Genomic DNA, 13,999 nt, shown 5'->3' with positions numbered 1-13,999 from the left:
GCGGCATCTCGAACACGCCCACAATGGAGGAGCAGCATCAGATGCGGTGGCATTTCTCTACTCAGCCGCCGCCTCTTTAAAATTCTAATATTTCAAAACAGCAGCATCTCACCGTCATCCCACACATCTCTGTTTCATACATTGATAAGTGTGGTGAACATGGCTTGCTTGTGTCATTTCTCACTCCACTGTGAACCTCTGAGCGTACGTGCGTGCCAGCATGGCAGATGGCCACACTAATAACATTTCTACTGATTCATTTAAACTTAAAGTTAGCCTATGTAATTTACTGAAACATTAACACATTTGTAAAAAAAAATACATTTAACCCCTAATTGTGCACATATAGTTCAGGAATTGTGCTTTCACACAGATGTCCTCATCTTCACACCAAAACAATGAGAACACCTGATATTAATTCATTTTTATTAAGTTTATTTATATAGCACCGAATCACAACAACCGTCGTCTCAAGGTGCTTTATACTGTAAGGAACAGACTCTATGATAATACAGAGAAAACCCCAACAGTCAGACAACCCCCTATGAGCAAGCACATGTCGATGGTGGGAAGGAAAAACTCCCACTTAACAGGAAGAAACTTCCAAGAGAACCAAGCTCAGGGAGGGGCAGCCATCTGCCATGACTGGTTGGGGGTGAGGGGAACATTAAATGTGCCTGCTTGACTTTTCTGCTGTTTATAAAAAAATGCCAGAAATTCTGGTGAGCATATTTCCTTCCTCATAAAAGCTGGATTTTAAATTAGCTTGAAATCTCTTAAGCGTGTTTGCAGTGACTCTTTGTTTATGGCACACGTTCAGTGCATATTTAAGATTTTGTGCGACTGACACAAACTACCAGACTTTTTAGAAGTGATCTTTGTACACTGCTATAATCCTCATCCCCTTTAAAACTTTGGCCCATTAAAGCACTTGACTCCCAGCTGCACCTCCTCACTTGGATCCACATGCAAGTCTATTCATGCTGGGATGCTGCCAAAGGTTTGTGAATGCACACATGCAGACATGTGGAGGATATCAAGATCCATCTGTAAGACACACTCATAGCATGTGGGGTGTCGGGCAATCTGTGCTGCTGCCTGAGCACTAATCTTTTAAGAGTTTAAAAGACTTCCGATCTGCATCTCAGTCATCTGTCAGGCTCTTAAAATTTTTTTTTTTTTTTAAAGTGATATCAAATAGTTGCTAAGCCTCCACAGACACACTTTACTGAACTATTCATCATTGTTTTGTTTTCTCCAGCCTTTTAAAAACCCAAGGTAAAGAGGCATGAACCTGGAGACATGTCTGCTTATATTCTCATCCCACTCTTTTCTAATACCATCTATTTATTGTGCTTTTCATCCTCAGAAACACTACAGCACCTGATTCAGTCTGAATACAGTAACTTCTAATTTTCTCCTGTCTCTCTATCTCACTGCACGGTTTGGGGATCACAGCTTGTGGAGCTTACTCCCCTGGATGTCACTTGAACCAAACGAACACACATTTGGCTGTCAGTGGAACAATCCATGAGAGATATTTTTAGACCTTGAGCACACAGCTCCTAACACAAAGTGCCCTTTTACAATTCAGCATGTTTTCTCCCCTCCCTTTTTAAATGACTTGCAGAGTGAAGTTAGTACATGTTTAGTGTATCATTTTGCACTGACAACAGACTGACCAACTACAAACATTATCTATTCACTTGGAGAGGGACAAAAAATGTGCTGCTGTCAGGTTTCAGGCAGAGTGAGAAGCAGCGCGTCACATTACAAGCCAAAAAGCTCCCAAAATGAAATACAACAAGGATTTGATATGCAAGAAGGCAATCAGTTATATCATTGCAGCATCTTTATGTTATTAAAATATGTAAATTGCTTCAGTAATAGAGTATCCTAGAGCCAAATACACATACATAAATCCATGTGATTGTGTGGATGACAGAGTGTATTTCCAGGGGTATTAATGGATGCCAAGCATGTCGATATAAAACAGGACTACAGCGGTGTTGGAGGATCTTGGCAACAAGTTTCACTGATGATTATGATGCATCTTTCTGCTAGCGGTAAAAGTAGACATTTTTTTCTCCAAGCAGCACACTGGGTAAATGTCAGCTATGGGTAAAACAGGATGTAATGTCAAACAATTTAACCTAAGGCTGCTTCTCCTGCAGATCAAATTACCTTTGTCACATACAATGAAGCAGTTTGATTGAAAAAAACAGTATGAACTCAAGAGCTCCATGAATTTAAAATGTTAAATTAAAATAAGTTCAGCTAAAAGATTTTCAGGTCTTCTTTTTTTTTTTTTTCTTTAGCATGTTGGCACTTGTAGCAGAGATTTTAAAAGCTAAATGGTACTAGCTTAAAGTTACAGTAAGCTATGCTAATGCAACTTATTTGTAAGAGTTGAAACAAGGAGTTTTACCTCCATGCATGTTCTGCCTGTCACTGCCAAATTCCTTTTAATATATAGTTTTTATTTATTTTTAATATCGTGGGGGAAGCATGTTTAAAATGAAATGTTTAACTTTAACATAAGATAAAATAACCTAACAAGGCTGTTAGCTTAGTGTAGGAGCAAGCTAGGTGTTTTACTTCTGTGAATGGCTACAGACAGGTTTTTATGTGTGCAGTTAGGTCCACAAGCTGTTGGAAAAAGACACATTTTTGTATTTTTTTTGCCTATACACCAACATGGTAGATTCAAACAATCAATATGTGACTGAAGTGTAGGCTTTGCAGACTTTTAATAAAGACTGAAAATTAATTGGACAATTGAGTGACGATTAGTTGAGGTGAGGCCTGTTCCCAGTGAAGCAGACGTCTGAAGTTGGTTTAAAGTGTTGAATTTGTATTTGATAGCTTATCACTGTATTTCAATATGATGCCAAAAGCACAAGACATAATAAGGCTGAAAAATCAAAATAAACCTATTAGAAAGAGAAACTAGGAAAAACTTTATGGACGCAGCCGAATCAACAATCTGAATTATTCTTAAAAACAAGGACCTGGCAGCTCAGCAACACCAAAAGACCTGAAAGACCACAGAAGACAACTGAAGTGGCAAATTATTTCCATTATTAAAAAAAAAAACATTTTCACAACATCTAACCCAGTCAAGAACATCCTCACACAGGAAGAGGTATCACTGTCACATAGTCTATAATAAAGAGACACCTTCATAAACAGATATATGCAGAGATTACAACAAGGTGCAAACCTCTGGTTACACTCAAGAACAGGAAGAGCAGATTAGACTTTGCCAGAAAACATCTAAAGGAAAATCTGCAACAAAAAAAAATGAAGAAGAAGAAGAAGACAAAAAAAGTGGATGGTGAAACCAAGATGAACTTGCAGCTGAATGATGGGAGAAGTATTGCGAAAGAGAGAAACACCTCATGATCCAAAGCAACACTATCTGTCAAACACGGCGGAGGAAGCATCATGGCATGGGCATGTATGCCTGGACACTGATAGACAATGATTTCACCGTTATATTTCCAACCCTGGTGATTCTGCCTGTTTAAAATTACACAAACAATAATTTCCCTGTCAGGGGGCGGGGTCTGTGACAGAGTATTTTGGGTTATTTTGTATTAGTTCATCGTAGTTGAAGTTTAGTGTAGTTTATGTTATCGTCCATGTCTCCTTATTTATGAGTCTTTTTCTGTTTGTCGTATGTTATCTCCTTGTCTAGGTAGGTTCCCCTTGCGTCTCTCTCCTCTTTGTCCCTCTCTCACTCCGACTCTCTGTCTCTTGTATCAGTGTGTCCCAGTTCACATCTCTCCATGTTTCCTGTTTTACTTTGAAAGTCTGTGTTTCCATGTTCAGTGTGTTTAGTTTTGCTTCCCCTGTGGCGTCAGGTTCATTGTGTCAGCTGTGTTTCCCCAGGTGTTTCCACTTCCCTCATTACCCTTCTGTGTCCTCTATCTCCCTCTGTTCCCCCTCTGTTGGGTCGTCTCTTTGTCTCGCGTCATGTACTTCCGGTCTCAGGATTATTTTCATGCTTCGGTTCAGGTTCATGTTTCTTGTCACAGTTTTCAGATGTACCTGTTCCGATTCATGTTCAGGTACCATGGCATAGTTTTCATGTTAGTTTTAGTTCATCCCAGTTTAGGTTTTAGTTTAGTTTTTCCCCAGCTCACCTTGCCTTGTTTTCTGTTTGATATCACCCTTAATAAACGGCTTGCTTTTTGTTATACTTCGTTTTTCTCTCACATGTCTGTTTTTGGGTCCACACCTCAAACACATCGGCCATCCCGGCCGTAACTCTTCCTCCATTAGTTTCTGTCTATATAGATGCCTATAACCTCAACAATTCAGTGACTTGCACTCACTGACCTCTCACCAGCTTGTTTCAATAACTTCCTAATGTTTCCAATTATTCCAAAACCAAATAAATGCACTAAATCGTTCATTTTGGGGGCAAAAGGTTCCTTGGATAAAAATCCAGTCAGGGATCACGGATTTCATTGGTGTAGGAAGAGGACTGAGGACATTCCATGTATTTCTATTTATGCCAAGTCTTTATGTTTCCCAGATGTGATGCATGGATGGTGTTTATATTATAGACAAATTGATTTTGTGTGTTGAATATCTTAATACAAGCTGTATTATATCATTGTGCAGAAAAAGCAAAAGGCTGTGTTATTCACATGTATGTGTTCAGATCAAATGCACAAGCTTGGTCTGTTTTTTGCATATTTATTGGCAAAAATACTTAAAGGCCTTGTGTCATTCATTTGCATCCTGAAAAAAACCCACTCTAACTGAAACCTCCACCTTTGCTGTGTTCACTATTATCTATTCTGCACATGAGTCATTGGAGAGTTCAATCTACTTTATGTATGGATGACCACTGGGGATATTGACTGTCCCTGAAATTGTGTGTTATCAGTAAATACAGCCCCATTCCATCCTTTCCAAAAAGCTAATAGCCTTTTTTTTTTTTATTGAATTGGCACCGCCTGCTCCTTCATTTGACAACCCTGTTCGTGCAATGAAAGACATCTAGAAACTGCACCAAGAAACGAAAAAAGAAATCTGTGATAAATATGTTGGCAGTTTTTTCAGTGCTACCATAGAGGACAAGGTCTCAGGCAACAACCCCACCTGTGTGCTTAGTAGTACTGAAACTACTTTTAGCCTTTTAATTATGCAGTAACTAGCATAAGAGCAGCATTGGAGGGAGAGATAGCATGCAATCAGAGGGACTTTTATCTGTAAGTATCTGGTTGGAGACTTTGTGGTTTCCCTATTCTGGCTCTACACTAATGCACAGTCAGCGGGTGAGAGGCCATGTAATTATATATTAACTTTGGCTTGGTCAGTTAAGACTGAAAGCAGTTCCTGTTGGTGGTCTTTCGGTAGTACGTGTGTGTATGCGTGTGTGTGTGTGTGTGTTCATACACGTGAGTATATACTATGACTTGAAACCCATCCAAGCATATTAAGACACGCTGGAGTAACGGATGTGGGGGTGGGGGGCAACCATCATGGCTTTGGTGCAAGGCCTAGTTGTGCATGACAAGGATAGATGGAGGGGTTACTTAGACGTAGATGTACTCACACTCCAAGTGTTTCTTCTTCGGGGCTGTCTGTTCGTGCGTGGTGGCTTTGCACACCGCTCGGCACACCTCGGATCCCGTCAGGCTGTACTGAGCCGCGGCGATGCGGTCCGTCAGCGTCTGCCCCGACATCTTCTCTCCGCGGAGTACAACCAGCAAGCCTCCAATATGGTCCTACCCCCCCCTACTCACACACACACACGCACACGCACGCCGGAATGAGCGAGCAGCCTCAGTAATCCCAGCCGCCCTCGAGAACACCACACAGACACAGGCTCCAGGAAAAGAAATATTAGGGCACTTTCTAAAGAGCCGCAATTGATTTGAGTTGCATAACAAGCGGAGAGCTGGTATTCCCACTCAGATCTGCTGGATCTGCATGCGTTTCTGGAACAATCATGAACTGACTTTCTTCCCTGAATTCCAGTATCCGGTGATAACTACAGTCTATATGCAAAAAAAGGGGGGAAGGGGAAAAAAGGAGAGGGCAAAAAAGTAAAACGCTAATCCAGGTTTTAATTCAGTGTTTTCCCCTCCGTTTTTTAATGAATTTCTTACTGTTCCGCGTTATGGTCGGACAGCCTCCCTCACAATGCCGTCCTCCCTGGATGATGCTTCTCTCTTGCCTCCCCTCCTCCCTGTCTTCCTTCCGCTTGTCTCCTGGATAATCCTTACCACCACCACCAGTCTGATAGTCCCTGAGTATCAGCGGGGCGTGCAGGGGAACATCATCATCTTCATCCCACACCATCCAGTGCAGCGTTTTTTTTCTCTGTTTGTTTGTTTTTCTCACTCTCTCCTTCTCCTTCTGCAGCCCTACGCTTCCTCTGCGCCTTCCTCACCGTCAGCTCCGGGGATGCGCGCTTCAAACCGGGTCGTTGGATGGCGGTGCTTTCGGTGGACTTACATCCTTCCGTTTATTTAATTATTATTTTATTTATATTTCTCAACACGCCCTGCCCCCTCCTTTGAGTCAGGTGACGCAGTGTTACCAACCCCACTGCAGCCTCTTTTATCGCGAGAGCTCAAGGGAGAAGCGAGCGAGGTGGGGAGGTGGGCGAATGGGGTTGCTGCGTGAGGATGTGAAGGGTTAATACAGCTACTCTACAGGGTTTTGGTGCCTGTCATGCTGCTTCCGTACTACGAAGGTCATAAGAAGCGTGCAGCTTCAGGGAGCACGATTTTATATAACCACGCGCAGCCAATCAGCGGATTCGGCCCTGTCCGTGGTGCTGAAGTCTTCTGGCGTCGTGCTCTCAATCACATTTTCTGATCAGCATTATGCAGTTCTATCAGTCGTTTTTCATAAAAATGTACATTAAAATGTGTTAATGTACATTGGAAAGACCTACATATAAAATACAATACTTGTTCATGGCACTTAGAAATGTATTTTAAATATATTTATTTTTAATAGGGTATAATAACAGCTGTGACCTCTCTCCCATCTGACAGCGCTCATCTCTCAGTTATCAAATCAGACTACTCTGGAGAAAAAATGGGCAAGGATTTCAGTCTGTAGATGTGCAAAGCTGGTAGAGACATACCCTAAAAGACTGGCAGCTGTAATTGGTGGTTCTACAAAGTATTGACTCAGGGGGCTGAATAATTACCCACACCCCACTTTTCAGTTATTTACTTGTAAAAAATGTTTGGAATCATGTATGATTTTCGTTCCACTTCTCACGTGTACACCACTTTGTATTGGTCTTTCACGTGGAATTCCAATAAAATTGATTCATGTTTGTGGCTGTAATGTGACAAAATGTGGAAAAGTTCAAGGGGGCCGAATACTTTTGCAAGCCACTGTACGTAGCTGCTCAGGCTACTGTTGTTAGGACTCCCTTGCAGACAATGTTTGTTTTGCTCCTCTCCTGCTGAGTGTCTACTCAATGTAGGTGGAGTTGACCAACAGGAACTTAAAAGGGTACCATCTAAAGTCCATACTGATATGGTCATCTCAGAGACAAACTGACCTCTTGACTGCCTTTGTGGTGTCGCTGCTTTGCATCTTAAATGGAATTATCTGACAAGAATGGCTTTCTGTGCAGTAGAGAAGTCTTTGCTTCAGTTTTGGTTTTAGGCATTTTCTAGTATTTTATTACCCCGTTACTGCACTAAACAGCAGGTAGGTGTGTCTGTGTATTGCGCTCACACATTTTTCTATGTTCTCTAGCATCAGCTGATAACTTAGGACTCGACCCTTTTTGAGTAACTGTAGTCATGGCTGGCTCCAGAAAAACAAGATTCCGATGACGACAAAGCTAATGTGGAAACCAACGGGCAATGCGGTAGTGGCTGTCTATCTTTTATACACAGTCTACACCTGCTCAGATGAGAATGGAGAAGAGACTGAAGAGACTTAGACTGAATGGCAGGGGCGTAGTGTAAGTTCTTTCTTAATATTTAGAAAGAGAACAACATAGCTGATGTAAACTTCTCATTAGAAATCTTTATTAAGTCACATCGATATGGAATGGCACAGCATTTTCACTTTATCCTAAAGGACTCACATGAAATGTTGAAAGTCATCAAAGCTGCTCCATATATACAAATAATTAAAATCAATAAAGTAGCTTTTAAAAGAAAAATCATTATAAAAAAAAAAAAAAAAAGAATGTACAAACTCCTCCCCAAGTTTATAGTCCCATATAGTTTTTTTAATGTACAGGTTGAGGTTCACTAGTGTTGATCAGTTGTGTGTTAGTTCCCTCTCCCTCCGCTTGTTTTGACCTCACGTCTTGATGAGCCCCTCTAGAAAGTCTTTTTCAACCATCTCCTCAATGTTTTGTCGAGCTCGACTCCAGAACACTTTCTGGCTCTCCAGTTTGTGGCCCTCCTTGTGGCTGGGGAAAGAGGCATCTGTGCGGTTGTGAGCGTAGGCGGGGCCTGAGCGGCTGCTGGCCTTGCTGCTGAACACCTGGCTGAGCAAGTTGAAGAAGGGCAGCAGCTGCTCCATACTGCGGATCACGTAGAGGGTCAGCATTAGGTGACCTGGCTCCCAGGACAGGGTTTGGGTGGAGCAGTCCTCTTCTGGGTTTTTCTATGAGGAGGAGGCAAATAATTTACTGAAGCTGAATATTCACCTGCCAACCCGCAAAAACTACAATTTGCAAAACAGCCTCTTTTAACAAGCACTTTCCTCTTTGTAAAAGGCACTCATTTATCTTCATTATTTAATAACCTGTGCAGACAAGAGAAGATGAGATACCTTGGCTCGTTTCCTCAGCAGCTTCACTAGTCGGACAATGTAGGGCTTAAACTCTCTCTGGTGAATCCCCTGACGTCTCACTTCCAACCCTGAATCGTCTGACGCCTCTGGGATGAAGGCCCAGCGATACCTGTAATGAGGCGTGACATACTCAGATTGACTCAGAACAGCTTTAAAGGAGTGAAATTCACATAATCAATTATCACAATGTACCCTTCCACATCTCAAATACTGACACACAGGCACACACTTCTACCTAAACAAATTACAGTGGGGCAAAAAAGTATTTAGTCAGCCACCGATTGTGCAAGTTCCCCCACTTAAAATGATGACAGAGGTCAGTAATTTGCACCAGAGGTACACTTCAACTGTGAGAGACAGAATGTGAAAAAAAAATCCATGAATCTACATGGTAGGATTTGTAAAGAATTTATTCGTAAATCAGGGTGGAAAATAAGTATTTGGTCAATAACAAAAATACAACTCAATACTTTGTAACATAACCTTTGTTGGCAATAACAGAGGTCAAACGTTTACTATAGGTCTTTACCAGGTTTGCACACACAGTAGCTGGTATTTTGGCCCATTCCTCCATGCAGATCTTCTGGAGAGCAGTGATGTTTTGGGGCTGTCGCCGAGCAACACGGACTTTCAACTCCCACCACAGATTTTCTATGGGGTTGAGGTCTGGAGACTGGCTAGGCCACTCCAGGACTTTCAAATGCTTCTTACGGAGCCACTCCTTTGTTGCCCGGGCGGTGTGTTTTGGATCATTGTCATGTTGGAAGACCCAGCCTCGTTTCATTTTCAAAGTTCTCACTGATGGAAGGAGGTTTTGGCTCAAAATCTCACGATACATGGCCCCATTCATTCTGTCCTTAACACGGATCAGTCGTCCTGTCCCCTTGGCAGAAAAACAGCCCCATAGCATGATGTTTCCACCCCCATGCTTCACAGTAGGTATGGTGTTCTTGGGATGCAACTCAGTATTCTTCTTCCTCCAAACACGACGAGTTGAGTTTATACCAAAAAGTTCTACTTTGGTTTCATCTGACCACATGACATTCTCCCAATCCTCTGCTGTATCATCCATGTGCTCTCTGGCAAACTTCAGACGGGCCTGGACATGCACTGGCTTCAGCAGCGGAACACGTCTGGCACTGCGGGATTTGATTCCCTGCCGTTGTAGTGTGTTACTGATGGTGACCTTTGTTACTTTGGTCCCAGCTCTCTGCAGGTCATTCACCAGGTCCCCCCGTGTGGTTCTGGGATCGTTGCTCACCGTTCTCATGATCATTTTGACCCCACGGGATGAGATCTTGCGTGGAGCCCCAGATCAAGGGAGATTATCAGTGGTCATGTATGTCTTCCATTTTCTGATGATTGCTCCCACAGTTGATTTTTTCACACCAAGCTGCTTGCCTATTGTAGATTCACTCTTCCCAGTCTGGTGCAGGTCTACAATACTTTTCCTGGTGTCCTTCGAAAGCTCTTTGGTCTTGGCCATGACGGAGTTTGGAGTCTGACTGTTTGAGGCTGTGGACAGGTGTCTTTTATACAGATGATGAGTTCAAACAGGTGCCATTCATACAGGTAACAAGTGGGGGACAGAAAAGCGTCTTACAGAAGACGTTACAGGTCTGTGAGAGCCAGAGATTTTCCTTGTTTGAGGTGACCAAATACTTATTTTCCACCCTAATTTACGAATAAATTCTTTACAAATCCTACCATGTGAATTCATGGATTTTTTTTTCATATTCTGTCTCTCACAGTTGAAGTGTACCTCTGGTGCAAATTACTGACCTCTGTCATCATTTTAGGTGGGGGAACTTGCACAATCGGTGGCTGACTAAATACTTTTTTGCCCCACTGTATGTCTGTTATTGAGTCCCTGATGATGACATGCAAGCTAGTGTCTGTACTGACATCTGAAACTGAGGCAGGCTCTCGGGAGGCAGCGCCAAGGCCAGATCCAGAAGCTTGCAGGCAGAGAGATAGAGGTTGAGCCAGCGTTGACTGTTGTAGGAGGTGGAGAAGCCGTTCCCTCCAGAATAGGTGGTCTCTAGCCCAGCCACAGATGGCCCGGATGTCCTACAGGTGAACAGGGTTTTGTTTAAAAAACAAAAAAACAGGAAGACAGGAGTGAGTTGTCTGTGATGTACATTTACTATCACAGACCAGTTTGTTATAACAAGACATTGTATACCTTGATATGTCCTCATCTGCTGTCAGCTCCTGCTCCATCAGTAGAAACACCTGAACCTGCAACATACAAATGTGTGAGTGCATCAGTTTGGGTAAAACACAGGCACAGCTGCAGCAGGGGTCAGATTTTATGTAGCCTGTATTGCTAACCAGCTCAGTGATCATGGTGGGCCACAGAGAGGTGAGGTGCTGAGGTGACATGCGCAGCAGCAGCACTCTGAAGAACAGGAACACCTGAGCATGAAGGATGGGCACCTGAGGCAGACGCAAGCTCTCCACGAGACGCTCTGTGGACACACACGTTAGAAGAAAAAATACCTAATAACTTCAGCTGGGCTTTCAGGCGACAGATAATATTAAGGAACTTCAGAGTGGTGTTTTCTGTGTGAGGTTACCTTGTATGTCAGGCAGATATTTCTGATACTGGTCCACTTCGCTGCTGTAGATGGTGAAGGCCAGACGTTTAAGCAGCATGGCCCTCTGCTCCAGCTCAGCATCTCTGTTGGTGAACAGACTCAGGGAACTGCTCTGGGCTACAGCCACCCGAGCTAACAGGAACACACACACACACAAATGTGACGTGTTATTACTTCACCTGCCACAGTCTTTTAGCTTTTAATATCTGTAACATATTAGAATGTTTTGAGCCGTCAGTAAGTGGAGGGAGGGGGGAGTGGTCTGATAAATGATCTGTGACTGCACCCAGTGATACATCTCCAAATTCTAATAGGGAAACTAGCTTACTCATGAGGTCTCTGAATGTGGTCTTGTCATGAGTCATCAAGTGGTCAATGATCGCTCTCCAGCTGCAAAAATGAGGAAAATTATGGAATAATTTCTACAAGCACAGCTTTGTTATATTTGGCAACAGATGCAAAACTAAACATAGTGAAGCTTTTACTTTAAAATCTCTCTCTTATGTAGATGAAGTGTCTTTGTTTATAATTCTATCCCCCTTCAATTGTGATCTCTTAAGTGCATTTCTCTCTTGTAATAACTTGCATTACAGCTGTACAAGTCTTCACCCACACACAGTTAGTTTCCTCTCCTTCCTACTCACTGGCTGACGCAGGAGGAGTCCATCTGGAAGAAGGTGTGGTCCATGAAGAGGTCGAAGGCCTCCTTCTTCCAGGCACGCCGGGTGTACTGATACCCACTTAGACTGCTCAACAGTTGGATACAAGCCCGGTAGCTGGGGGCGTTGTGAGCGCTGTCAGAGAAAAATTAGGAATGACCAGGATGTGAAGCATCCATGCAGACATTCAATGCGTTTTATTATTGATTATCATTACTAAATTTTTTTTTTTTTTTTAAAGAAGAATTTACATAGTGTTATTTCTCAATGAGGACAAAAGCAGCACACAATACAAAGAAGCTCATCCACACCTGTGGTTGCGGAGGTAGGGAACTACGTAGTGCATGATATTAACCAGCAGCGGAATCACCTTCTCCTTCTCATCACTGTAGAACACCATGTCCAACAGATGAGCCAGCACCTGGCGGATACAGCCAACATTCATTGTGTTGTTTACATCAAAATCTTAGTAAATGGGACAAAACCAAGCAACATTTTTCAAAAGTAGAGAGCAGATAGTTGCGGCCACTGAGCCTCAACACCTGCTTCCTGTGTTGTTTGGTTGTAGGAAAAAAAAAAGCCATAAGACAGAGACAGGGGGGGGGGGGGGGGGGGGATATCCACCCAGGTGAGCAAACATTTTTAAATAACATGCATGTTCTGATGAGTACAGAAGCTAAAGTTGATTATGATAATGCTTTAAAATGACTGCTCAATTAACTGCTGAGTGATGCTTCCAAAAGAAGTTGTAAAAACCACATCACACCAAAGAGACTTAAACTGAAGCATCCTTGAACACCATCCAACCACTGCATTGTGCGTTTTTTATGCTGTCATAGTTTCCAGTGCTTGCACACCTTAATATTCTTCTTGAAACAGTAAGTTTCTCATTCATTTGTGCATATTAAGGTTTTGGACATAGTAGCATGCTAAACAGCACTCTTTTCTCGCACAGTTTCCCGCTCTTTGGCTCTTTATTTACAAACCACATCACACATCAAACATGTTACTGATATGATACATATTTGACTGCATACTAACTTTCTTTTTGCTTAAATAAATGTGTTTTTTACAAAAGTCATGTACACTCCACATTTTGTCACATTCTTTCTGCCATTAGGTACTTTTATCCAAAGAGTGAAAAATAAGAAATGACCATCACACTACTCACCAGCTACCAGATGCATAGACTGCAGTGCAGGACATATTTGATGAACTGCCTTATATGCATCCATCCATCTATAAACTGCATCCATGAAGCATGGGCAATATCTGCGTAATGAGCTCCACTCTGAGCTAAAACAGCCAAAACATTGGAGGTGGCCACCGATTTCAATTATCCACCTCCTCCAAAGCATAACACTTAACTCAGCACATGAATTTATTGGTTCATTAATAATGGTTTAAGAGTTTGAGAGGTGGTTATAAATCAGCTCTAAGAAGTTCAGATGGACCGTGGGGGTGTGCTTGATAACGACAGGCCTAAACATTGCTGGTAAATATGAGCGAGAGCAGTTTGAAGCATAATCAAGACGAACAGTGGAATGACTGATGGCACTGACTGATGGCTTGAGAAACAAAGACAGGGTTGAACTGAGTCACAGACACTCAGGTGTTTTACCTCGGCCAATAGCGTGAGGGCGTGCACACTGTACACTGATGGAGTGAAGCTGGAGGCCTCCATCACTGTGAGCATTAAATCTACAAAACACACATACCAAACATTAGCAGCAGCTACACAACAGATAATAACACATCCACGCTGAAGCACCCCAAAACTATTCACATTTCACATGTTTTCAGACATGTTAGCTCCTGTGAACACAAGTTTATACGTGCTTTGCTTGAGCTGAGTTACGTTAAGAATTATTGTCTGGCATTCAGATTAAACCCGAAAATGTTAGCTACATTTATGACTCTGCTATCTGAATTCACAGA

The 13,999-nt window shown here is 42.4% G+C and overlaps 2 protein-coding genes across 4 annotated transcripts in view; both read right to left on the bottom strand.

The window, feature by feature from the left end:
- The window catches only part of snap91a (synaptosome associated protein 91a), a gene marked incomplete at its 3' end in the record, with an annotated part of 41,165 nt that extends 34,500 nt beyond the window's left edge, over positions 1-6,665 (bottom strand). The window contains exon 1 of one of the 2 annotated variants that reach the window (XM_082551463.1): positions 6,129-6,665. In XM_082551463.1, coding sequence (XP_082407589.1) covers positions 6,129-6,321 — 193 coding nt within the window. In that variant the 5' untranslated portion in view covers positions 6,322-6,665. Of the gene's footprint in view, positions 1-5,572 lie in introns of both variants that reach the window. The other variant, XM_082551464.1, reaches the window with a different exon arrangement.
- Positions 6,666-8,002: 1,337 nt separating this feature from the next.
- dop1a (DOP1 leucine zipper like protein A) overlaps positions 8,003-13,999 on the bottom strand; it is a 30,832-nt gene continuing 24,835 nt past the window's right edge. For both annotated transcript variants that reach the window (XM_082551461.1, XM_082551462.1), the window contains 10 exons: positions 13,683-13,762; positions 12,373-12,482; positions 12,047-12,196; positions 11,731-11,792; positions 11,382-11,534; positions 11,137-11,273; positions 10,988-11,043; positions 10,708-10,872; positions 8,782-8,911; positions 8,003-8,613 (listed from right to left, as the gene is read on the bottom strand). In XM_082551461.1, coding sequence (XP_082407587.1) covers positions 8,305-8,613; positions 8,782-8,911; positions 10,708-10,872; positions 10,988-11,043; positions 11,137-11,273; positions 11,382-11,534; positions 11,731-11,792; positions 12,047-12,196; positions 12,373-12,482; positions 13,683-13,762 — 1,352 coding nt within the window. In that variant the 3' untranslated portion in view covers positions 8,003-8,304. The remainder of the gene's footprint in view (positions 8,614-8,781; positions 8,912-10,707; positions 10,873-10,987; positions 11,044-11,136; positions 11,274-11,381; positions 11,535-11,730; positions 11,793-12,046; positions 12,197-12,372; positions 12,483-13,682; positions 13,763-13,999) is intronic.

The sequence above is a fragment of the Aulonocara stuartgranti genome, assembly GCF_965226115.1.
Source record: "Aulonocara stuartgranti genome assembly, chromosome: 11".
Taxonomy (NCBI): domain Eukaryota; kingdom Metazoa; phylum Chordata; class Actinopteri; order Cichliformes; family Cichlidae; genus Aulonocara; species Aulonocara stuartgranti.
The sequence above is the reverse complement of the archived record's forward strand: the minus strand, read 5'-3'. Positions and strand labels throughout refer to the sequence as shown.